At 33.4% G+C, this 25,556-nt stretch overlaps 3 protein-coding genes across 3 annotated transcripts; 2 read left to right on the top strand and 1 right to left on the bottom strand.

Annotated features, from left to right (window-relative positions):
* Positions 1-1,048: 1,048 nt before the first annotated feature.
* Positions 1,049-1,816, bottom strand: LOC107139755 (developmental pluripotency-associated protein 2-like). The gene has a single exon (XM_048801125.1). It carries the CDS (start codon positions 1,814-1,816, stop codon positions 1,049-1,051), a length of 768 nt encoding a protein of 255 aa, XP_048657082.1.
* A 12,708-nt stretch (positions 1,817-14,524) lies between these two features.
* LOC107139846 (olfactory receptor 6C3-like) lies at positions 14,525-15,463 on the top strand. The gene has a single exon (XM_015482686.1). The coding sequence runs from the start codon at positions 14,525-14,527 to the stop codon at positions 15,461-15,463; it is 939 nt and encodes a 312-aa protein (XP_015338172.1).
* Positions 15,464-23,281: 7,818 nt separating this feature from the next.
* LOC107139757 (olfactory receptor 6C1) lies at positions 23,282-24,238 on the top strand. The gene has a single exon (XM_015482630.1). The coding sequence runs from the start codon at positions 23,282-23,284 to the stop codon at positions 24,236-24,238; it is 957 nt and encodes a 318-aa protein (XP_015338116.1).
* The last annotated feature ends 1,318 nt before the right edge of the window (positions 24,239-25,556 follow it).

Genomic DNA, 25,556 nt, shown 5'->3' on the forward strand with positions numbered 1-25,556 from the left:
CACATAAAGATAATAATTCATTATAACTAGTAACAATAGGTAGTTAATAATTAATAATAGGCCGGGCTTGGTGGCACATGCCTGTAATCACAGTGGCTCTGGAGATAGAGGCAGGAGGATCTCAAGTTCAAAGTCAGCCTCAGCAATTTAACAAGATGCTAAGCAACTCATGAGACCCTATCTCTAAGTAAAATACAAAAATAGGGCTGGGGATGTGGCTTAGTGGTTGAGTGCCCCTGAGTACAATCCATGGTACCCCACCCACCACCAAAATTAATAATATACCAATATTAACTCATCAATTAAGGAATGTACAACACTAATAGGACATGTTAATATTAATGCCAGGTGAGATAATGCACACCTATATCTCAGCTACTTAGAGGAGGCTGAGACAGGATTGCAAGATCAAGGGTAGTCTCAGCAATTTAGTTAGACCCTAAGCAACCTTGGAAGAACTTGTCTCAAATTAAAAGGGCTGGGGATGTGATTCAGTGGTTAAATTCCCAGTACCAAAAAATAAACAAAAAAAAAGAGGCACGGGGTTAGGGTTATAGCCCAGTGGTAGAGTGTCCCTGGGTTCAATCTTAGTACACACACAAAAAATTAATATTAAAGAGAAGCATAAAAGAACTCTTTTGCTCAGTTTCCCCATAAACCTAGCAGCTCTGCTTTATATATATATAGTTAATACTTGAGTCTGACACAAATGATCAGGAGACACTGAAAATGAAAGACGGTCAAGAAACTAGCCCAGCATTCATCAGGCTGTGTGATAATTTACCTATGGGCTCTCCAACCACTTGTCCTGGGAGGGAAGAGGAATATTTGCAAATTTATGTCCTGTTTTGGGGCCAATAGTGGGAAAGAAGAAAACTTTTTGTCTGTTTCTTCTCAATTGCCTTCAGATCAAAATACTACTTCAACATTGCTTAAGGTGGAACCTTTTGGTCTCCTACAGTGCATTGCTTTTTCTCTCTTGTTATAATTAATCCTTTCATCGTCTTCTTATTCCTTTTTACACATTCAGGGCATAACATATTTTCTTCTAGTCCTGAGGGTGGAAAAATACAGGCAGGTAACCGAAGAGGGAAATCATCCTCTTGGGAGTGTCAGGGACCCAAGTCTGACCTGCATGGAACTGCAGGCAAACCCAGCCTGCTGTTTCTGCAGAAAGAAATTGGCCATGGACCACACACCACCTGACACCAGAGGTTTGCAGCAAAAAGGCCTCCACAGAAGTAGTGATGGGACACGAGTTCATAGCCTTGCGCTGAGTGGCTCTGGCAGCGATCCTTGCCCAAGATGCCAATATGGACTCCTGAGCTGAATTTACCACTTCAATCATGTTAGTCTCTTCCTCTCTTTTAACCTTATTATGACTTTCCTGAAGCCCTGCTGCATTGGCCACTGCCTTCCATTTCCTGGAAACTGGCTTCAATCTGGCCTCCTGAGATGTTTCAGGAATACCAAATTTTTGTTCGGGATATGCATGCTTCTGTAGCCTCAAATAAACCTCTATTTTCTGGCCATCAGTACTCAAATTAAATTGTTGGCACCAGTTTCGCAAAGTATCCCGAGAAACCTTATTAATTGGAGGCAAAATGGTCGGCAAGGGAAGGGGTCGTATTTTACAATTAGGTTTTGTTTCAGGAAGGCAGACTTCCTGTTTGATTTCTGCAGTTGAAGAAACACTTGTTTCTATTGGATATTCTTGTTCTTCTGTGACTGGGACCAGTGTTAAAATCACATTTTCCTCATCGAATTGCTCCTCAACGAAGTTCTTCTCAGTGACCCTGTCATTTGCGCCTGACATTTCCAGGAACACCAGGAGACGGCAAAGGCAGCAGGGCTCAGGACAGCTAAGCTATGTGCACCTTGTCATGAGTATCAGTGATATTTCAAATTCAGGATTATATTACAGTTACTGTGTTAGTCAGTGACTAAAATACTATAAATTTCTAATAGTTGAAATTTTACTTTTAATTTTTTTGACATATTCTCTGCATTGAGTATACGATTACTATTATCAATTTTCTTGTATTTTTTTATTCAACAGAATATTCATTTAGCAGTGTTTAGGACAAACCAAACAAAGAATGATAACATATATAAATTATATATTTTAATAAACAATATTTTGTCTTCTTTTTAGATGATCTTTTTGAAAAATATTCTCTTATCTATTTATATAATTTGGCACTTTGTTTTACTTCCACTTATTATTTACAAAACTGTCTAGAATATTCAGAAGAGAATTTTTTTCTAATTTTTTTTTTACATACGGGAATTCTATTTAGTCTCATGTTATACTATTCCTCTGTTTGATTAAACATGTCCATCTGCTTCATTATATGCTTTATTTGTGGACTTTTAAAAGAAATGGGTTTCTAAAGCATTGTGTTACGTTTATTCTTTTCCTTTGTTTTATTAATATTGCTTTCTTTTCCATATTAATATTGTTTTTCTTTTATAAACTAATATGAAAAAAATCACTGGTATATTTCATGTATAAATATGTGATTTTCCAAAATAGATATTAGTGAGCAGTTTTAATATTTTTTAAATCAAAACTGAACACCTGCAGTCTTCATCTATTTAGTGGTCATAAACTTTGTAGAATTGCATATTTCTGTCATTGTTATGTCTAAGATTCCCATTTTTACTCTGTTCTGATTTTCAAGCTTTTCTAGGAGTTAGTCCAGTCATTTCTGAAACATGTGAGTCTAAGAGACTGTTGTAGAACCATGCTCTCCCAAATTCTAGGGAAAAATTGCTCAGTATTTTTTTCTACATCACTTTAGCCATGCCAATATTTGATTAAAAGGGTCAGAGAGAGAGAGAATAACGGTATGTGAATAGATTATATTATTAGTATATAGAGTTGGGGGTTCTCCTTATTTATTTGTCTTAGTTTCTTATTTTGAAATTAAGTTGAAATTATATTAGACTTACCTTTTTTGAGTTGTAATTCATTCCATTCTGTGACAATTTCACTTGTTTATATAATGATATTTTATAACCCAGTAAGAAGATTTATTATCAGTGATTTTTGTGGAGAGAGGCAAAGGAAAGAATTTCCACCTTTCCTCAGATTAATATGCCTTTGGAAACTTGGGACCTTATGTCAAAAATTTTAATAAGCACTTAGCTTTCATTCCAGATATGCTGAATGTTTGAAATTTTGTTCTTAAAATTGAGATTGCTTTTATACAAAGTCTCAATTGGATACACGCTCTTTAAAATGAAAGAAAAAAGGGGAAATTAAAAATAAATCACCATTGAAACATAAATAACTCTTCTAAGAAAGAGATACCACTTATAAATGCTGCAGTCACATAATTTTCTATTTACTGCCAACTCCAGGGAATATGTTGAAATAAAACAAAAACAAACTCTTCTCCGGGGACCAGTGTGACAAAAGTACTAATCATTGGCAATAAAATCCCCCCCATAATTTAAGTAGAAAATGAAGAGAAAGTATCCTTGAGAAGTATCACAAATGATTAGGAAAACTCAATAAAATGTGTAACAGGAACATCAACAATTCACTATCTGGAGCATCAGTGAAAAATCCCAAAGTGATTTACACATACAATTGAATGAAATACCCATATGTATAAAACATGAATGAATCCTAAAAATTGTATTACTGAGTGAAAAAAGTGATATAAATTGGTTTTATAATCATATAAAAATACTGTATAATTACATTTCTATAACTCTGGAAAATGCTGAACTATTGAGGCAAAAATATAATCAGTGAGTATTTGCTTGGACTGAAGGCAGGGATTGGCTAGAGAAGTATTATGGGAGAACATTTTTTGGGGGGTGACAGAAACATTTTATATTTTTATTCTGGCAATGGTTGCATAATTACACATATTTGTCAAAGTTCATCCAACCATATACTCACAGAAGATGAACATTGTCATTAAATTCAACCTCAATCATCTTTCCAACAAAATCATTTGTATATAATATGTCTCTTTTTTAACCAGCTGTTGAGAAGACAACTTAGGATAATAGTGCCTAAGAAAATAGCTACTACCCATATGGGAAAGGATATATATTTTTAATTCAAGTTAAATATTCAGTTTCTAAGTCAAACTAACAACATTTCAACTACTAGACCGATAGTGTGGCAATAAAAAGGTAATTTGCCAATAAAAATTGGAATTTTGATAGGGTTACATTGTCTCTGTAAATCATGATGGGTTCATATGGACATTTTAACAATAACAAATTAACTAATCTGTGGACTTGGGTGTCTTCCATTTACCTATGTATTCTTAACATTCTTTCATCAAGGTTTTATAGTTTTCAGAGCCCTAGGCTATCAATACCTTAGTTGAATGTCTTCCTATTTTATTTCTTTTAATGTTTTTTATGAATGAATTTTTTCTTAATTTCCTTTTCACATTTATCTTTTGCATTTTTATCCCAGCCATATTTTTTTGAGAGATTGTATTTGCACTAGATTCCATAACATCATGATTAATGTTATCAAATTCGTTCATCTTGATGTCTCACTATAAAACACAAGCATACATGTTTGTTACAGTTTACTTTTAATTGATGTTACCAAGATACCTACACGAACAAATTACAGTAGGGAATTGTTTGGGGCTCATGGTTTCAGAGGCCCCAGCCTAAGATGTACAACTCCTTTGCTCTGGTCCCAAAGTGAGGTAGCACATCACAGGAGAAGGGCCAGGGGAGGAAGGCAGCTAACATTGCAGACTTAGGAAGTAGGAGCGGGTGCATAGGGAAGATGCACTCTTCCAGGGTCTGCACTCATCTCTTCCAGTCATGCCCCACCTGCCTACATTTACTACACAGTCCATTCAAACTAGAATGGACTGATTAAGCTGCAGCTTTTACAATCCAATTATTTCACCTCTGAAAATTATAGTATTAACATGGGAGATTTGGAGGAACACTTCATATTGGAATGATAACAATGTCAGGGGAGATTTAAATAATAAATCTTGAAATTATAGCTTCTCAAGTAATACATATTTAATGTGCCCTTTGAACATTTTAGCTATAAATTTTTTCATTGAGAAAATTAAATTTTGGAGAATCTGATATTTCATTTAATTTTTTTTACTGAATGATCTATATGTAGGCTTAAGAAGATATTATATATTTCCATTCAAAGATAAACATGTTTTTAAGTATTACGTCTACTAACATCACCATTTTTACTTTTTAAAATAGCATCTAAAACACATGGCCAAAATATTAATTTTTTAAAGTGCTTTGCTTTGCTAAATGTGGGAATAATTAAGGTGCAAAGATACTAAAATAAAACACATGAAATAAATAAAAAGTGACAGGATAGAAATCCAGGAAGAAAAAGCGATCTCCTTGAGCATACAGGAATTTTGTCATGACACCTGAGAACCTTCAGATTTTTATATAGCATTTTCCTTTAATAGGCTTTGAATTTCTAACATGCTGTCAGATGATGCCAATGCCGATGGGCTATGTCACACTCCTGAGAACAAGTTTATTGGCAACACTAAGGAATTTTGGTAGATGTGTTTCTGATTCAAAAGTTGATAAAACTTTTCTGTAGAAATCCTAGAAGAAAAATAAAGTAAAATATAAAATAAAGGTTAAATTTCTATGGTGTTAAATTTCTATGGTGTTCTATGGTGTTCAAACCCTTAAATAATCATTCATATATAAGAACATTTTCTTCCAGTTATTTTTGTTTAGGTGTAGTTGAATCAGAGACTGAGTTAAACATCTTACTTTGCTACTTGCCAAACTGTGGACATTTTCACCATGTATTAATTATTTTTTCTTAATTTTTGAAATCATTTTACTTTTGATGAACATGCATTAATTGTGGGTTTAAAATAATATCTCAACACATATATACAGTGTTTGCTAATCAAATCCAGACTCCTTTACTCACTCTTCACACACCCTAACTCTTGCCAACCTCTAGTAATCACTGTTCTGCACTCAAAAATCTTAGGTTTCTAAATATGAGAGAGAACATGTAGTACTTATTTTTCTGTTTCTGGCTTATATCACTTAACACAATGTCCTTCAGTTACTTCCACTTTTCTGCCAAAGACAAAATTTTATCCTTTTTATGGCCAAATGTTATTCCTTTGTGTATATGTACTACATTTTCTTTATCTGTTGATCCCCTGCTGGGCAACTAAGATGATTCTGTCTTAGATATTGTGAGTAGTGCCACAATCAACATGGGAGTGTGTACATGTCTCTTTCTTATGCCAATTTAATTTCCTTTCCATACATAACCAGGAGTGTGGAGAAATGTGATAACTGGACTATAAAGTAATCTGTTTTAGTTTTCTGAGAAACTGCCATACTATTTTCTCAAATTGCTGTACTAATAATGTACATTCTCACCAGCAGTGTACAGGGTTCCCTTTTCTCCACATCCTTTATAACACTTGTTATCATTCATCTTTCTTATAACAGGCATTCAAAATTTCATGAGTTGATATCTTATTGTGGTTTTAATTTTAAAATCCCTGATGATTAGAGAGGCTGTGTTTTCACAAACTTGTTTACCATTTGCTTATCTTCTTTAAAGGAATGTCTGTTCTGAATCTTTGCCAATTTTTAAATCGAATTACTTGTTTTCATGCTCTTTAGTTGCTTTGATTCCTTATATATCTTGCATATTGGTTCCTTGTCAGATACATGATTGGCAGATATTTCCTCCCAGTCCACGGTTTCCTCTTCACTGTGTTATTTGTTTCCTTGACCATTGAGAATATTTTTAGCTTGTTGTCATCCCATTTGGTCTACTCTTGCTTTTGTTACCTGTGTTTTGAGAGTTGTTTCTGATAAATCATTGTACAAAGCAATGCCCTGAGCTAATTCCATGTTTTCTCCTAGCAGCTTAACAGTTGTAGTCCTTACATTTAAGTCTTTTATCCATTTTGGGTAGAGTTTTGTTTAGAAGCCCAATTTTACTGTGTGAGATGAAAGTTCAACTTTGCCCTTCTGTATGTGGATATTCAGTTTCTCCAACACTATTTATTAAAAAGAATATTATTTCTCTGTTATGTGTTCATGAAAACTTTGTTAAAAATAAAATAATTTGGGGTTGATATCTGGGCTCTTTATCCTATTCCATTTCTTGTTGTTTTCGTTTATATGCCAGTGTCACATTGCTTTGATTATAATAGCTTCATAATGCATTTTAAAATTAGGGAAGTTTAGGGTTTCAGTTTTGTTCTGTTTGCTCAAGATTGTTTTGGTTTGTTGAAGTCTTTCCTGAGTCAATATGAATTTTAAAATGAGTTGTTCTATTTCTTTGAAAATGATATTAAAATTTTGATAAGAATTTAATAGCCTGCACTCTTGATCAGTCTTCTCACTTTCAAGCTAAAGAGACACTTTGCAAATGTTAAATTAACCTTTTTATTCTTCATAGTATAGGGGACTCAGGAATTCTGAACTCTGTCAAATTTCAAGAATACAGTGATTTCGTAACCAATACCTTGGATAAATTGAGACACTGAAATGTGTAAGCACTCAGTGTCTCAATGAAAAATTGAGACACTGAGTACTTGCAAAAACCACTTCCAGAGAGAGTTTTAAAAATCTGGATTTATTGTGAGAGCAATCTAGGGAAGAAGATGTGAGTACCCACTCTGCTGCCTAAATAAGCAGAGGTCTCACATCCTTCTAGTAAGAGGATGCTTCTGGTATGTACTTATTGCTAGCAAACCAGAACGAAAGGAGAACTATAACTTTTGGGATTGTCAAGTTCTCCTTGTCTTCTTTCAATGAATGATCATAGAAATAAATCTCAGGAACAAGCCTGCTGAGGTAAAGACAGGGCGTACCATCCTTTCTGTTCTCACTGAAGGAAAATCTCCATCCATGGAGAGATTGTAGGGTTGATATTATCCCTAAAGGAAGCAGAAGAAGAATGTGCAGAAAGCAAGCAGAAGTCTCACACTCTGGAAACAAGGGGAGACTTGTCACTGGATTGGTGACTGCTTATGTCATTTATCTGTCTGGACATAGGAGTGAACTATAATACAGACTAGGTAGAAACTCACAGTGGCCATGGCATCCACCATGTCTGGTTGATCAGATTGCACAGTGGAGAATAATGAAGGACATATTCATTTGCAACTGGTGCTCTGGTCTCTGAGATAAGGAGCTTGGCTGATGGGGTAGGAAACTGGGATTGATCAGGGTCAGACAGAAAAGCAGTGATACTCCTGTGCCTCCTTTCTCAAATACTCCTTGTCACAAATGGACAGGGGCTCTTGGAATGAAATGTGCAGTGCATCCCCAGTTGGTCTATAGATGGAATGGGTGAGAAGGCTGGGCAGCAGCCCTGTTGGACTTACACACCCACCTCTGGACACAATATGGAGAGAGAGAGAAAGGGGGGGGGAGGGAGAGAAGAGGCAGGCAGGACATGTGTCAATGTTTAGAGGAAAACAGAAGGTATCAGCTAATTAATACAAAAAAAATTAACAAAAAGCAGATGTCCTGAAAGGCAAAAATTAAGGAGTGCATATATTTATGAAAAAGACTGAAATGATAGGAGGACAACAAGGCTCTTGCAAAAAAGAATAATTTTTCCCAAGAAAAGTAAGAAGCTTAATAATCCCAGATCAATTTTTTAGTTCAGCAGATCCAGCTCCATCCTACCTGTAAGATTGCATATGGATATTATTAGTGAGAATTTTAGGGTAAAAAATGTTACTAATAGAAGACTAAAGTGACCTTGGTCTCTTGATAACTCACTGTCCAGCCTCGCATATTGTTTATATAGACCTTGGAGTTGTTAGGTAAGTTGGCTTTCCACTGGAAAACAAAAACAAAAACAAACAAATAAACAAACAAACAAAACCAAAAATAGATCTGTATCTCACAGAGAAATAAATTCTGGGGTAAGGGTGAAGCTCAGAGGTAGAGCATTGCCTAGCATGGGTAAGAGCCTGAGATTGCTCCCCAGCACTGCAAAAAAAAAAAGTCCTGGATGAATTAAGGATAGAGATGTCAAAACAATATGCATAAAAGTATTAAATTTACACGAATATAATTTTTTTTATAAATTTGAGATCTCTGGATAAGGATGTTTTTAGAAAGACAGACCACTAAGAATCCATGAAAGACTGCCAGTTGAACTACACTGTAAAAAGTTAAAACGTAAGCTGAAACTACATTGCAACAGATAAGATATAATATTATACATATATGTCTCCTGCTAGTAAAGAAGACCAGATAATGTAAAACGAACATAAGCCAGCCAATTAATGGACAAGAAAAACAAATACTTAAAAATGTTCAGTCTCTATTAGTTGGAAAATGTACATTTTAAAAATATATAACACTTATATAGTAGGGATTTGTATAACTTAACTACTCTGCTAAGCACTTTTGTGCATTATCTCATTTAATTGTTACAGAATCCTATGAGTCAAAAGTACCAATCTTTTCATTTTGTGCATAGGAAACTGATACTAAGAAAGGGCAAATAAATTTTGCAAGTTTACTAAGAAATTCTCTCTCTCTCTCTCTCTCTCTCTCTCTTTCTTCTTCTTCTTCTCTCTCAACTTTAAGAAAGCAGGTTTATTGATTGCAGGGTCCAGAGGGCCTATCACCTAAAAGATTCTCTGGACAAAGTCTAGAAATTCTTTGAAGTTTATACCTAGTGGGAAGAGGGCCTTGAAGGTTTACATTTTTGCAGAGGTCTCCATAAAGTAATGTTTTCTTTGAGTTCTCAGAAAGTGTTTTTCTTCTATGTTTTAGAACAGTCAGAGTTTTTACATGTGTTACCACAAAAGCAGGAGTAATATCAGCAGTTAAAATCAGTTTTTGCAAGACAGAGCAACAGGAACTAGGAAGTTCTAACCCCCTAAGCTCTTTTGCAGAAATCTTTGCTGATATTCAGTTATGAAGAACAATTATGGCGAGGATCTTCGGGTAGGGGGTCTCTGGCCTGCTTCACTACAACATATTGCACAGTCCATGTGGGGTGTGGGATCACTGAACAGAGTCAAGTTGATTGTTTCTACATGTGCCATAGGAAGATGGTAACCAGGAGGCAGTTGCCTAATGCAGATATCCAGCCCTACCCAAATGAGGAACTAGGAGGAGACAGAGACCTAAACCTATGTCAAGAGTGTCCTCTCTGATATAAGGGGGGTGACTCAAAATGGGGTAGGGAGGAAGAGCATGAGAAGAAGATTACCACTAAATAGTGAAGAGAGGTGGGAGGGAATGGGAGGGAGAAGGGGAATTGCACGGAAGGTGGAAGGAGACCCTCATCGTTATACAAAATACATGTATGATGATGTGAAGGGGAAGAAAAAAAAAAGAAATGTGTCACATTAGATTGGGTAGAGAGAAGTGATGGGAGGGGAGGGGAGGGGAAGGGCGGATAGGAAGGGCAGCAGAATAAAATAGACACTAATATTGCTGTATGTATATAGGTGACTGTATAACCAATGTGATTCTGCAACCTGTACACTTGGAAAAATGAGAAATTATACCCCATTTGGTTCAAATGTGTGATATGTCAACATCATTGTAATGTCATGTGCAACTAATAAAAAAATCTAGATGTAAGTATTCACTATGGCATTTCAAAAATTAAAAAATAAAAAAGAAATACTAATAACAAACAAACAAACAAGAGTGGCTAAGCCTGCTTCTGGTATAAAAAGTAAAATCTAGACTCCGAATGGATGCCAAGGCAACAAAAAGTTAAGGTAATTCACTACAGAGTGCTTTGATTTTTATACTTAACTGGTAATGAATGTCCTGTCCTCTTACAGCAAGGAAAAATATCTACTGTATGCCATATATGTGCAAATATTTTACTGCATATTATAGTATAATTTTAAAAAGTCACTCTTAGCAGTAAGTATTATAAGTTCCATTTTAAAGTAAATGGATATGAGACTGAGAGACACTAAATGATTTGTTCAGTGTCTGGGAAAGAAGTTAGTTCTTCCTCTTTCACATTTGTACAAAGGAGACTTCTCTCTACTTCCATGAAGGAAGGTTGTGGGCTGAAAGCCTGGCTTGTTGGTTCCTTGACTTTTCTCCAGGGTGATCTATCAGGGATCTGCAAGAAACTCTGCAGTCTGACTCCTACCTCCAGAAATTCTTAGTTAAACTGAGATACGTCTTGAACACCGGAATTCAGGACATAAAATCTTTAAAATCTCCCTCGGTGATTCTAATTTGCTACAAAGGTTGGGAACAGCTATGCTTTCAAACTTGCCCCTTCACTCCCTAACTAATAGAAATGTTGATAGCCTGTTATTGATTGGGTAGAAAAAAGGAAATGGCTCCCTCTTTATTGACTTCTTGTTTCACCATTTGCACCAAGGATTTTAAGGACATCTATGCTCAATGCAGACAGGTATCTTGCAGAATCTGCTCCAGCTAAGTCTTTGTTCCATCATGTCTAGTTTTTTTTTCAATTAATTTTTATTAGTTCTAATCAGTCATACATGATAGCAGAAAGCTTTTTGATTCACTGTACACAAATGGAGCACAACTTTTTATTTCTCTGTGCATGATGTAGAGTCACACCACATGTGTAGTCATACATGTACCTAGGGTAATGATAAGAAATTTTATCTCTTTAACCTCAAAACCCATGTACTATGATCTGGTTCTAATGATACTGCCTTTATTATTAAATTAATTAGAATATCGTTTTTGTCTGCTTGTGAAACATAAGTGATTTATAACATCCAGTGTTGGTTAGGATGCAACGCAAAAGATTTGTTCTTGTCTGTAGCAGAGAAATGTTGATGTATCAGAAAGTTATATTTGTACAGATGCAAAGGAATGCATAAGAACATACTATAACATCATAACTAATGATATAAAATTAAAAACAATATAACCCGTAATTTCAAGCCAGCAATTAAATTTATTACATTAAAAATAATTCCTTCTGGTATTCTAGCCAATTGTTACAAAAGGATGAGTTCTTTCTGGATAACTTGATAAGGAATAATGCTCATTAAAGATTACTAACTGAAAAAAAATCAGGAAAGTTGCAGAATATACTGTGTATTAAAACTGCATTAGTTTATAAAGAAAAAATTCTATGAGTGTAAATGTAATCATGTTTTTAGGAGGATACAGAAAACAATGCTTTATGCTGGATAATTTGAAGACTTGAGGGAAATGGAAGTTTGTTTGGAAATGTAAAGAACATTCCACTGGTTACTTTATACTCTCATAATTAAGCATGCATTAACTTTAACATTAAAAATTAAAAGCTAAAGCTTGAGGTGCTTTTCTGAGTTTAAAAAAATTTTTTTTGTAGTTTGACATAATTGTTTTATATACTTATTTTTTATGTGGTGCTGAGGATTGAACCCAGTGCCTCACACATGCTAGGTGATCACTCTACCACTGAACCAGCCCCACTCTTCTGATTTGTAAGGATTTTAAAAGGATTTCTTAGTCATTCATTCTGATATATGTTGGCAGAGATGTATAAATGAATTCAAGATGGATACCATCCACTGTGGAGTTGCTCAGTCCTGGATTTAATCAACCCCCAAGGAATTGAAAATACATTATCTCCTGAGTATAGCCTAAGTCCATGTGCATGTTAGGAAAATTAGGTACGGCCAAAGGGAAAGTAGGTTGATTGTATCAGCTGACTATAACTCTTTTGCTTTTATGCTGCACTATGGCTTGGCTCTCCAGAAAGGTACATCATGACACCACTACCTCTCTTGAACTTATCTCCACTTGAATGCTTCTTTTCTTCAATCTAGCTTCTGGGGGTTATATAGTACACAGAGAACATAAAGTGTGTTATCTTTGTGTGATACTCTATCTTATGCACAGAGTTTTGAAATGTTTCACCTTACAATATGTTGAAGCAGTAATCTGTGGAAATTTATATAAAGAACATTCAGGTTTGCAGGAGTAGGTTTTGAAGTTCAGGTCAGAGCAATGATTCTGTTTATAATCAAGGCTAAGAGAAATCTGATATGATATTCAGCCTATACTTTCTATATGTGAAAGGCTTTTGTGTAATAGACACAGGGAAAGAGTGAGCAAAATGACAATAAAAACCCTCCTCAAGTATGTTATGAATGTGTTAAATTTTATATTTGAAGAAAATCCAGAAATATTTGGCTTATGTTTCTGATTGGCATCATCAGACATACTAGAAAGTATGTTCCATATCTTTCAATAAATTTATTTTTTTCTCTCATACAAAGCCTATTTTGTTGGAATAAATAACAAGGATGGTCAAATTACCAATCTAACAGAAATATTATTGTAATTTTACATTTTAATGTTTCAACCTTTTTTCAAACCACAGTAATAGTTTCTGCATTTGAGTCTCTAGTTTTGCTGATATATTCATGACAAATATATGCAAATACTGATTGACAGAAAAATAAAATGAAAAGAAGAAAAAAATACACACGGTCAGCATTAATACTTCTCATCTGTTGAGTTGTCCTATTTGTGCTAAAGAGAAAAAGAAATACAACAAATATAGTTGAGAACTTCTATTGCAGATATGGTGCTGACTGCTAGGGAGACAGAACAGGACAGATAGAAGTCCTATAGGGTATATTGTGGAGAAGGTGATTTATATAAAGTAAATCCTAGAGAAAATTTCATGTATTCTGATTATTTAGCCTTGAGAAGGAAAAACAATGCCATATATTGGCATCAGGAAACCCCTTATGATTTCTGTCTTGTCCTCAGGCAAGCTGAAGAGTAAAGGGACAAAGTGAATATAATACAAATTTAAAACTCATTTGTTAATTTAAATAATGAGTATAAAATGCTATAAAAGCACTACTAGGTTGTATATATCTATGTATTATTGACTTCTATCTCAATGTTAACTAATTTCTCTGGCCTCTGTATTTCTTTTCATAAATTTAGAACATTTTTTTTATAACCACGGTAACTCTAGTTCTAGATTTCTGTGATTGAAACACATTTATTCCCATGGCTATATTTAAAAAGTATATTTATTGAGAATAAAAAAATCACATTTATATATTGATAATAAAAATAATCACTATTTAAGTTTAGTAACTGTGATTAGGTCACCAATTCCCACCAATCAATTTTCTAAGTTTATAAAAGGCATCTGAATTAAAGTAAAAATTAACTAATTTAGTCTTAAAAGTATATAATCTTGGAACCTGGAAGACAATGTCTAAATTTTCAAACTACAGATTTATTTGATAAATATTTTTGAAGAAATCTGTAATTCAAAGGTATACTGCACATACAGAAAATTTGAAAATACTTCAAGTTTTGGTATAAATTTATTGATGAAGAGACTTAAAATATGTCTGGGATCCACATTTGATCACAACTGAAGATGTGTGCATGTTTTCTGATTTAATAGGAATGAGTGGATGTTGCAAAAGCATCATTGGAGATATTAATATCAAATTAAATTTTTAATACTTTACCACCAAACTTCTTCTACATATTTGCTTTGTTTTGCACCAATAGACTTTGTTGGAAGAGAGAAAAATTCAGAATGAGAAATCACACAATGATTAAAGAGTTTGTACTCTTGGGCATATCAGACAACCCAGAGCTTCAGGTTATACTTTTTATCTTTTTATTCGTAACTTATTTATCAAACATCACTGGAAACCTAACCATCATCATTCTCACCTTGTTGGACTCACATCTAAAGACCCCTATGTATTTCTTCCTCCGGAATTTCTCCTTCTTGGAAATTGCATTCACCAGTGTTTGCATCCCCAGATTTTTGGGGTCAATAATTACTAAAGTCAAGACCATTTCCTATAACAACTGTTTAGCTCAATTATATTTCTTCATCTCCATGGGTGTGTCTGAATTTTTCCTTCTAACTGCTATGTCCTATGATCGCTATGTCGCCATCTGCAAGCCACTGCATTACACCACCATCATGAATAAGAAAGTCTGCTCCCTTCTTGTCTTTGGTTCATGGCTGGCAGGAGTTCTGACCATATTCCCACCCCTTATGCTTATCCTCAGGTTAGATTTCTGTGCTTCCAATGTCATCAATCACTTCTCTTGTGACTACTTCCCCATTCTCGAACTCTCTTGCTCTGATACGTGGCTTTTAGAGATGATTGGCTTTTACTTTGCCTTTGTTACTCTTCTCTTCACATTGGCGTTGGTGATTCTGTCCTACATATGCATCATTAGCACCATTCTGAGAATCCCATCTGCTGGTCAGAGGAAAAAGGCTTTCTCCACTTGTTCCTCTCACTTGATTGTCATCTCCATCTCTTATGGAAGCTGCATATTCATGTATGTCAAGCCTTCAGCAAAACAAAGAGCATCACTGACCAAAGGAGTAGCTCTCCTCAACACTACTATTCCTCCCATGTTGAACCCTTTTATTTATACTTTGAGGAACCAGCAAGTAAAACAAAGCTTCAAACACTTGGTTCATAAGGTAGTATTTTACAGAAGCAAATGAAAATATGTAGTGACCTGAATGAGTGCCATGGTGAAGATTCAACCAGGGAAATGAAAGTTTACTTCTCCTCTATCCTTCTATATCCAGACCACAGCTACCTGCAATGCTGAGCTCCTTGGCTTCAGCTTTCTTTTTAACCTGCAGGTGACTATGTTGTGTCTCCCATTAAAGCTATCTGTAGGTTCCATGTAATCACTGATTTAGAAAACTGACTAGAAAACCAGTGGCTATAGAACTTAAATCACTTTACTAGTTGTTCTTAATAATGAAAATATTTTATAATACATTGTTGTTTTAATAATATTAAAGTTTATTTTTCATTTAACTACCATACAGTTTCTTTTTAAAAATTAACATGAACTATGTAACTAATTATTATCTACCACAAATTATTTTGCATGTTGTTTGCAATATTTGTTCAATTATTACCAGTCTCCGTAGGACTTGGATATTTTTTTTTCCACTTAGAAGTAATTGCAATTTCTCTATTTCCTTGATTTGGTTTAAGTACGTGTTCTTGTTTATCTATACATATTTTTTTCAAAATGTACACATAAAGTTGAATATTTATGTAACCACCAATGCTCTTTTGCGAACTGCAAGTGTGATAGAAATTTCATTAAAAACTATTTATTCCATGCTTTATTTTAGACTAGGTTGTCCTGTATCATATCTTATTTAATCATCACAGCTATATGGCAAAATAGACATGGTTATGTATTTTTTTTATAAATGGGTAAATTGATGCTTAGAAAAGTTGAGTAACTTGACTAACATCCTTGTGCAATAGTAGCCAATATAAGAGTAGTCTGAAAAAATAAAATGCAAACAAATATAAACACTAGTCTTTGCTTTATTTTTATATTTTGTATTTTTTTTTGCTAAGGATCTGAACAAATGTTTGGCTTTTCTCCATATTTATATCTCATTTGGGTATAGTGGAATAATGATAATTTTATCCAGGAGGATACTAACTCCAGATATTTTATTTGACATTAAAACTACAACATTAATCAATCCAAACAGGAAACCCTTCAACCACAGTAATGTTGAGCAAAAGAATGAGAAAGAAAAAATATTTATAGTGTTATCAGTATTATGGTAGAAAAAATTATTATAGGAAAGCAGACTAACAATGGAAATAAAGGAGTGATTCAGTATAAAGTAGTAGATTCCCAGTTTGAAAATTGTCATGGAACATTGGGTAGAGGTTTGCATTAGGAATTGAGATTCTGTATTTGGTTGCCCTTTTCATCCCAGAAGATGACATCAAAGGAAAAAAATCTTTATACTTAGTGTTGCTATTTGTTTGTTAATATTTTTTTCTCTGTCTTATTGGACACTGTCTCCCAAGCTTCCTTTTAGAACTTCAATAGTAATGTGTATTTTGTTTATATTCCTTTGAGTTTTGTTTACATTTTTCTTCTGGCAATTTTCATTCACTGAATTGGTCCCTTGAGCCAGTGACAGAGAAAATGGACAAAAATATTACATAGCTCGTGCTACATAAAATTTATATAGAAACCATGCCAAACATTTTTAAGGCACTTCTGATACTATTTTATATTTTTTCTTCTTCCTCACAATTTTATATTTTTGCTTTTTTTTTTCACTATTTGTAGTCAAAGAAATATATCTGCTCTGAATAAAATGGAAAAATTAAGGCAAAAGTTTTGACACTATCAAAATTGACTTTTATTTTAAATGGTACAAAATCTACAATTTAAAACAAATCATACTAGTTCAGTGGAAGAAAGAGGGAATATTTTTAGAAACACTGATTTCCCTGGATTAAAACAAAGGCATTGTCGAATTTTTTGTTATTCCAGTCATTCTGGATGTTAGTGAAACTGGATGAAAACCAGAGGTAAGTTGGATGTAGAGAGGGTGGAGAAGACTCTCAAATCTCAGCATTGATTCAATACTTCACCGCTTGACTTAACCTTAGAGACTGAGATAACAGACTTTGGTTTAGTTTGATGGAGGTTAAATAGAATATGGTAGCATATATTTTGAAACTTGACCCATTAGAAGTCATATAAAAAGACCATATGTAAAATGGTTAGGATATTTTATTTTATCTATTCCTTTTCTATTGATTAAAAGCGGGAAATTATTATCTGTATCTTTGTATTTTTAATTGAATAGAGACATGTAGTACTGTTTTTAAGAGAACAAACTTTAATTATAGGTCATCTGAGATTATATTCCACATTTGATAGCTTTGAATTAATGGAAGTACAGGATCTCTGAGTCTTAATGTTTCATTTAAGAATAGGAACAACAATTTCATATTTAACTTATAAAGATTGAGATAGAATATAAATGTTTTCAGTCATTGGAATAAATTTGCTCTTGGTAAACCACAACTACTCTTTATACCCTTCCAAGAGTTGAGATTTAATTCCAATCAAAAGAAAAATCATCAACACAGCTATTCTTAGAACCTAAGAGTCACATGATTTATGAAGTACTTTTGTTTACATAATTTTATTTAATTCTCAAAAACATTCTTGAAATTCCAACTGCATGTTAAGACTGAAGCTTAATGAAATTAAGTAACACATCCAAAGTCACCAATCCATTGCATGACTCATTTGTATTTTAATCTACGTCTAAAAGTTAAGCTCATACCTAATGTAATAAATAATAAATTAATCATGTTTTGAGATGACAATTTTGTTATTAATTCATTTCCTCTTCCTTTCTTGTATAAATTATAGATCACTAGTTAATGGAATAAAAGTATAAACCCTTACAGACACAAGTGTTAGTATTTATGAAGTGATCACCAAATGTGATTTGATGTATTTTCCCTTGATTTGTTTTGTATGCACTGCTACAAATGCAGAGAATTGAACCTGCCCATCATTTCTAAAATTAATAAATATAAATTATTCTTATGATTATTACTCTTTGTAAATTTTTTAAAGTTGTCAATGGATCTTCTGTTTTGTTTATTTATATGTGGTGCTGAGGATGGAACCCAGGGCCTCACACATGCCAGGCAAGCACTCTACCATTGAGACATAACTCCAGTCCCCTATTATTCTTTTAGAGAAAAATATTCTAAAATAATTGTGAGAAACTGTAAAAATAAAACAACCAATCTAACCACTCAGTTGGTTCTCCTGAGGAGTTTTTGCTTTATTCATGCTGATGGACTTTCTCAAAGGAACATATTATAGCTCAGAGCCTGGAATGCCTGAGAAGTGTCAGAAGTGCATTTTCTTGTGATTACGAAGCTGAGCTAGAGATTGCCCATACTTTGAATTCAATAATTAGCCTGTTCTCTAATGTACTAACCTAGACTTTGAACACCTGTTGAAACTTATAAAATAGAAATAAAGAGTGTGGCAATATGAGTTACTCTGATATTTTTCTGATGATTTCTACTGGGGTTTAATTGAAGAAGACATAATTGAGCAAATGAAATATTTAAAAATTAGATTTTCAAAGTTTTTGCTTTACTAAGAAAGATTTCAACCTAGGGCAACATAAAAGAAAACTATTACAAACAGCAGATATATGTGTGTGTGTGTATATATATATACACACACACACACACACACACACACACACACACACAGAGTGTGTGTGAGGGATGGATCAGAAATCAAATGGAACAAAAATCTCTTATCTCAGACTCAAAGGAACATCCTTTGATACTTTAAAACTAATATATCTTTTAGTATAATGTTAATTTTTCACCTTGGACATCAAATATATTGCCCATATGTTATCTGATTTGTTTAGGCAGTCATTATTAATATTCATTTGGTGGTAGAGATTTGGAAAGTGCAAAAATTTTATTTAATAAGTAATAAATATCACTAGTAATTTCATTTTTAATGACTCAAGGAATCTGTCTTAGGTTCTTTGGAAAGAAAGTAAGAATTTTGATACAATGAGTAAAATGAAATGAGAACTTAACAACCTAAGATATGTTCTTCCAGGAGAAAATATGGGTCTGCATTCACAAATAACAAACTGAACTGATGAGTTACATTTTTGAAGATACCCATCATCCTCTACACAAACACATCCTTGGAATAGTTTAAGGCTGTAGGAATCATATATACCTTATTCAATATTTAATTATTGTTTCAAAGGAATATGAATACTCATAATTTTATTATAATTCTTTTGTATTAACAAATGAAAATAATCCATTGAATTTTTACATAAAAGCATAGTATACCACCCCCCCAATTATTGACATTAGATCTACTAGTGCTAGAGATTCATTAAACCTGCTTTGTTGGTTTTTGAAAACTTTCTATAGAAGTGTTCATTTTTTTGGTGATGTGCTGAAAAAAATGTTCATTTTTTTTATTGATATCTTCCTTCAGAAAACCTCCTATATTTCTTCAGATTTTTAATCAGTAGCCAAAAGAAAATAGTGAGTAGTGTTATTATTAATATTCAGAAAAAATGTTAAAATTAACAAAGATTTGGAAGAAAAATAGATATCCAATAAGTTAGAACCAAGGTTAAAATACAGTGCATTCATACATTTTCACTATGGAATAATAATAATATAAAAATAATAGTAATAATGTACTAAAAATAGTAAAATGTATTGTTAAAAATCGGAGTTTCCAACATCAGTAAGTAATTACAAGAACTTTAAACTTGAGACTGACACCAAATTTTGTCTATTTGATGGGAATGTAGTTTGTTACTTCAAGGTATTATGAAAAATTCTTGATTTTAACACAAACAAAACTCTGATAAGGTAAGTTTGATATTACTGGAGGTGGAGTAAAGTGAATAGAAAGGATGGATTATAAAGAAATGTTACAAAAGTAATTAGAAATAACGTTTAATGAAGTTTTTCAAAATTTATGTATCAATAAAATATGGTTTCCTTTACATGTCTTTGGTTTTAAATTTATTCAATATAGGGAATTTGGGTCAAGTGTTTAAGCATACCTTGTAAGGTAAGTAATGTGGGGAAACACATCTTATAAGAGAAAAATAAAGTATAAGTACTGTCCAAGCTAGAATATAGCATTAAATAGAGAACTGTGCCTGATGGCAGCATTTATTTTAACAACAAACTCAATATTAACTAGATGAAATTTTCTTTTAAACCAATATAACTATGCTAGTCACTAGAAAATGTTGAAATAGGAGTAAGAACCTGTTTTTTCAAGAATGTACAGAGTAATGGCAGACTTCACAGAAGACTTCAGCATAGATTAAGTATAGTGGGTTGGGAGGAATGACTAGGAGTTCTTATGATATGTATACAATGGATACTCCTCCTGTGATGGAAAGAGGTGATTTGGAGTGTCATTACAATATGCCACTCACAATACTGTTATAGTTGACTTCAAACTTCACAATCACTTCCAGAAAGGTTATAATTAATGAATACAGAAAAACAAACTAGCCATGGTTCATGTTGATGTGCTGTGAATACTTAATTTCCAGGGGCAATGATCATATCCTGGAGAGAGATGGGAGTAGAATGTGTGTGTGTGTGTGTGTGTGTGCGCGCGCGCGCGTGTGGTAGCATGAAAGAAGTACATAAAACATGGTTAGAAAGGTCAGCATAATGTAGATAGGGTAAAAGTAAAAAGCTAAGCATCATTTGCCTAAATGTGATAGGTGCTGTACAATCAGGTAATTCCTACTCTATTATTGTTGTTGTTGTTCTTGTGAAATTCTCTTGGGGTTAAATGTATTTGTTCCTATTTATCTAAAATAACCTCGGGCTGAGGACCATCATCCTAATCCCAAAGGTATTCATATCAGTGATTAGGGAACATTTTCTCTATAGAAAAATATCAATACAATTTCCATTAAGTGTTAAGCATTTTTCCAAATGCTTCACATATATTAACTTATTTAAATCTTTTGATTATCAAATGAGATTGATTTGTATTGTAGATAAAGAAACTGAGCACAGAGGAGTAAGTGATTTTTAAGACCTAAAAATTGGATTTGATTCAAAACCAGACATTTCCCCTCTTTCTTATGCAAATATCTTTGGCAATAGCATTTAAACTTTAGCTCTAAAAAAGCATTAGAACTTATTATTTTAAAAATATAAATAAAACTACTAAAGCAGGTTTTCTTGGGATATGCCTATCTATCTATCTGAGGGCATCCTCAAATATGAATAACAATAATAATGATATTTATTATTTTAATTAGAAAGCAAAATAAGTTGACTAGAAATACACATCATAAAAGTGACACAAGTAGACTAAAATATCATGAAATTTTGCAAGAGATTTATATACAATAACTCTCAGGTTCAAACCTTCCAATGTACGTTCGTTTCTGCTTCTTTCTCTCCTCTATCCCTGACATCTGAGGCTGCTCATTGCAATGACATCAGTATTTCCAACTTCCAATGAGGTAGTAGCAGGAGTTGGAAAAGCCAATGAGTGTTAATCAACATTGGTAGATGGCTAAGGACAAAACAACCACTTTAAAAAAATTATCTTTTCCCATTTTTGGCAGTTCTCAATGTAATTAAACTATTAAATAAAGGGAAATGTGTATTGAGATTGGAGCAGTGTCTCAAAAGGAAGATATTTTGTAGCCACACATCTTAACCTTTCAGTAAGAAATAACATTTGGAATCAAAAAAGTCTGGCTAAAAATCTTGGCCCTACCATTTCAAGCTGTGTGATACAAAATCATTTTCTTATTATTTTAAAATTTATTTTATGCATTCATATTAATTGCACGTGTTAATGACATTCAGTGTGATATTTCCATAGGCGTATATACAGCATGCATTGATCGTATTCAATCACCCTTCTTCCACTCTCCCACCAACTCACCCTTGTATCCTTCATAATCCCTATTCGTCACCATTCTACTTTTTCTTTTTGAGTTTCCACATATAAGAGAGAATGTGTGACACTTGTCTTCCTGTGTCTAGCATACTTCACTAAACATAATGCCCTTCATTCCACCCATTTTGCTCCAAATGATTTCATTCTACTTTATGGTTGAATAATATTCCTTGGTATATATACTATATATTATTCATCCATTACCCTGTTGAAGAGCGTCTAGACCCTTATTATATTTACAATGTGAATTGTGTCACAAAAACATGGGCATGCAAGTTTATCTTTTGTATGCTGACTTTATTTCTTTTGAATATATACCCAGTAGTATAAAGATCAGACAATTTTGTAGTTCTGTTTTTAGTTCTTTTTTTTTTTTTTTTGGTGGGGAGCATACTGGGGAATTGAACTCAGTGACATTCAACCACTGAATCGCATCCCCAGCCCTATTTTATATTTTATTTAAAATATAACAAGAGTCTCATCATTGCTGAGGCTGGCTTTGAACTCATGATTTTTCTGCTTCAGCCTCTTGAGAGGCTGGGATTACATGACTATGCCACCATACCTGGCCTATTTTTTAGTTTTTTGAGCACCTACATGCTATTCTTCATATGGCTGTCCTAATTTACATTATTACCAACAGCTTATAAGAGTTCTTCTTCGACATATTCTAATCAACATTTCCTCTTGTGTGTGTGTGTGTGTGTGTGTATGTGTGTTTGACAATAACCATTCTAAGGGTGAGATGGCACCTCATTGGAGTTTTGATACTTAAGTAGTTTTTAATCTGCTAAAACTAGAGTTTTTCACTGTAAAAGAGAGAAAATTAAAGGATCATTGTCATTATCAGGTGGCTTTCCATTTTCCCTAAAGGTGGAAATGGCATAATAGTTCAGGAAAATTCCAGCTTCACACTTGGATATTTTACAATTCTAAACGTAAGTGCTTTATTTGTGGTTTTTCCTATAGGTTCAACAAGAAAAAACTACTGAAGAAGCAAATGAGAAATCATACAGAAGTAAGAGCGTTTATCCTCCTGGGATTGTCAGATGATCCCAGGCTCCAGGTGGTAATATTCATCTTTCTCTTCCTCACCTACATGCTCAGCATCACTGGGAACCTGACCATCATCACCCTTACTCTGCTGGATCCCCATCTTCAGACTCCCATGTATTTCTTCCTCAGGAATTTCTCCCTATTAGAAGTTTCATTCACAACCGTCAGTATACCCAAGTTCCTAAGTACCATTATTTCAGGAGATAAAACCATTTCTTTTAACAACTGTATAGCTCAGTTGTTTTTTTTCATTCTCTTGGGAGTCACTGAATTTTACCTTCTGGCTGCCATGTCCTATGATCGCTACATTGCCATCTGCAAACCTCTGCACTACATGACCATCATGAATCGCAAAGTCTGCACAATGCTTGTCTTTGCTTCCTGGCTGGTCTCATTCTTAATTATCTTCCCTGCTCTCATGTTGCTACTACAGCTTGATTACTGTAGGTCCAATATCATTGACCATTTTACCTGTGATTACTTCCCCCTCCTCCAACTTTCTTGTTCAAACACTAAATTCCTTGAGATAATGGGGTTTTCCTGTGCTGTGTTTACTCTGATGTTCACCTTGGCACTAATATTTCTGTCCTACATATATATCATCAGAACCATTTTGAAAATTCCTTCAACTAGTCAGAGGACAAAGGCCTTTTCTACGTGTTCTTCCCACATGATTGTCATCTCCATCTCTTATGGCAGCTGCATTTTTATGTACATTAAACCCTCAGCAAGAGAGAGAGTGTCTCTGAGCAAGGGAGTGGCTGTGCTAAACACCTCAGTGGCTCCTATGCTCAACCCCTTTATTTACAGCCTGAGGAATCAGCAGGTCAAGCAAGCCTTCATGAACATGGCAAGGAAGATTGTGTTTTTTACAAGTACACGGAAAGACGTGGTGTCTTGAGGTAAAGGCACATTAATGTGTAATTAAAAGTACAAAAAGAATGAAAATTTAGTAACCAATTCAAATAAGTATTGCCCTTCTTTCATTCTTGACATTCACACTTTTCTTTTTCCTAACAGTTTACTGGCATATTTGTTTAACATATGTCTCACCAAATTTAAATAATTTTTTATGACTTTCTGACACCCCATTTTTCTGGTGCTTATTCATCACAACCTCTTAATAAATTATTATTTTACAAAGGAAATTTCAATTTGAATTTTGTTCAGGAAAAAACATATCCCTATATATAGGAGACACAAAGATATTGATATATTTTACTTAACACATCTCAAAATATAAATTGTGTTTTTATTTATGTTTTACAGAAATTCCCTTGAGTTTTTTTTACATTTTTTTTCCTAGAAAAATCTTAAATGCTACATAAGTGAATGAAAAATGTAATTTTTTTTTCATTTAAAACCAAGAACTAGGTCTGGGGTTGTAGCTCCATGGTAGAGCCCTTGCCTTATATCTGCAAGGTTCTAGTTCAGTCCCCAGCACTACAATAATAAAAAGAATACTAACAATAATTCAAAAGTTAAAAATGAAAATAAATGAATAAACATGTTATTTTTCTATTCACAAAGTAACCTGGGCCATTCATTAATAATACGTCTTTCGATTTAGGTGCTCAATAGACTTTCATATTTTCATTTCCTACGATGTCTCCATAGATGTATAGGTAGACACACATATAAATATATACATACATATGTGTGTGTGTGTATATATATACACGCACACACACACAAACACAAATATCTAATGAACACATGCTATAGAAAATAGTGAAGAAATAAGTATTAGATATATGGGATTCAAATTCCATTGTAAGCTCTCTTTTGATTATGAGTGTGTTTGTGTGTGTGTACACATACATGTGTTGTTTAAAACTAATCCAAAACATGATATGTGTTTGTGTATGAAATATATTAAATATATATATATTATATATATAATATATCCTTTGAACATATTTTATATATATAATATATATAAAATATGTGTTTTTAATAATTATATATATATATATGAAAAAATATTTAGATATGGGATTAGATATCCTTCTCATGTTTCATGGACTAGTTATAAACAGGGCATATATCCAAATTAGTAGATTCTAAAGTAAAATATTTTAAGTTTCTATTTTGTATAAAATATAAGCTTCATTGCAAAGAAAAATATCCCATTACATATAAAGTTCTGGTTTAATTTATTAAATTTCTATTCCACATAGTATATTCAAAATCTAAAATAATGTGTATCTGTGTATAAC

Source organism: Marmota marmota, unplaced genomic scaffold, assembly GCF_001458135.2.
Source record: "Marmota marmota marmota unplaced genomic scaffold, marMar, whole genome shotgun sequence".
Classification (NCBI taxonomy): Eukaryota; Metazoa; Chordata; class Mammalia; order Rodentia; family Sciuridae; genus Marmota; species Marmota marmota.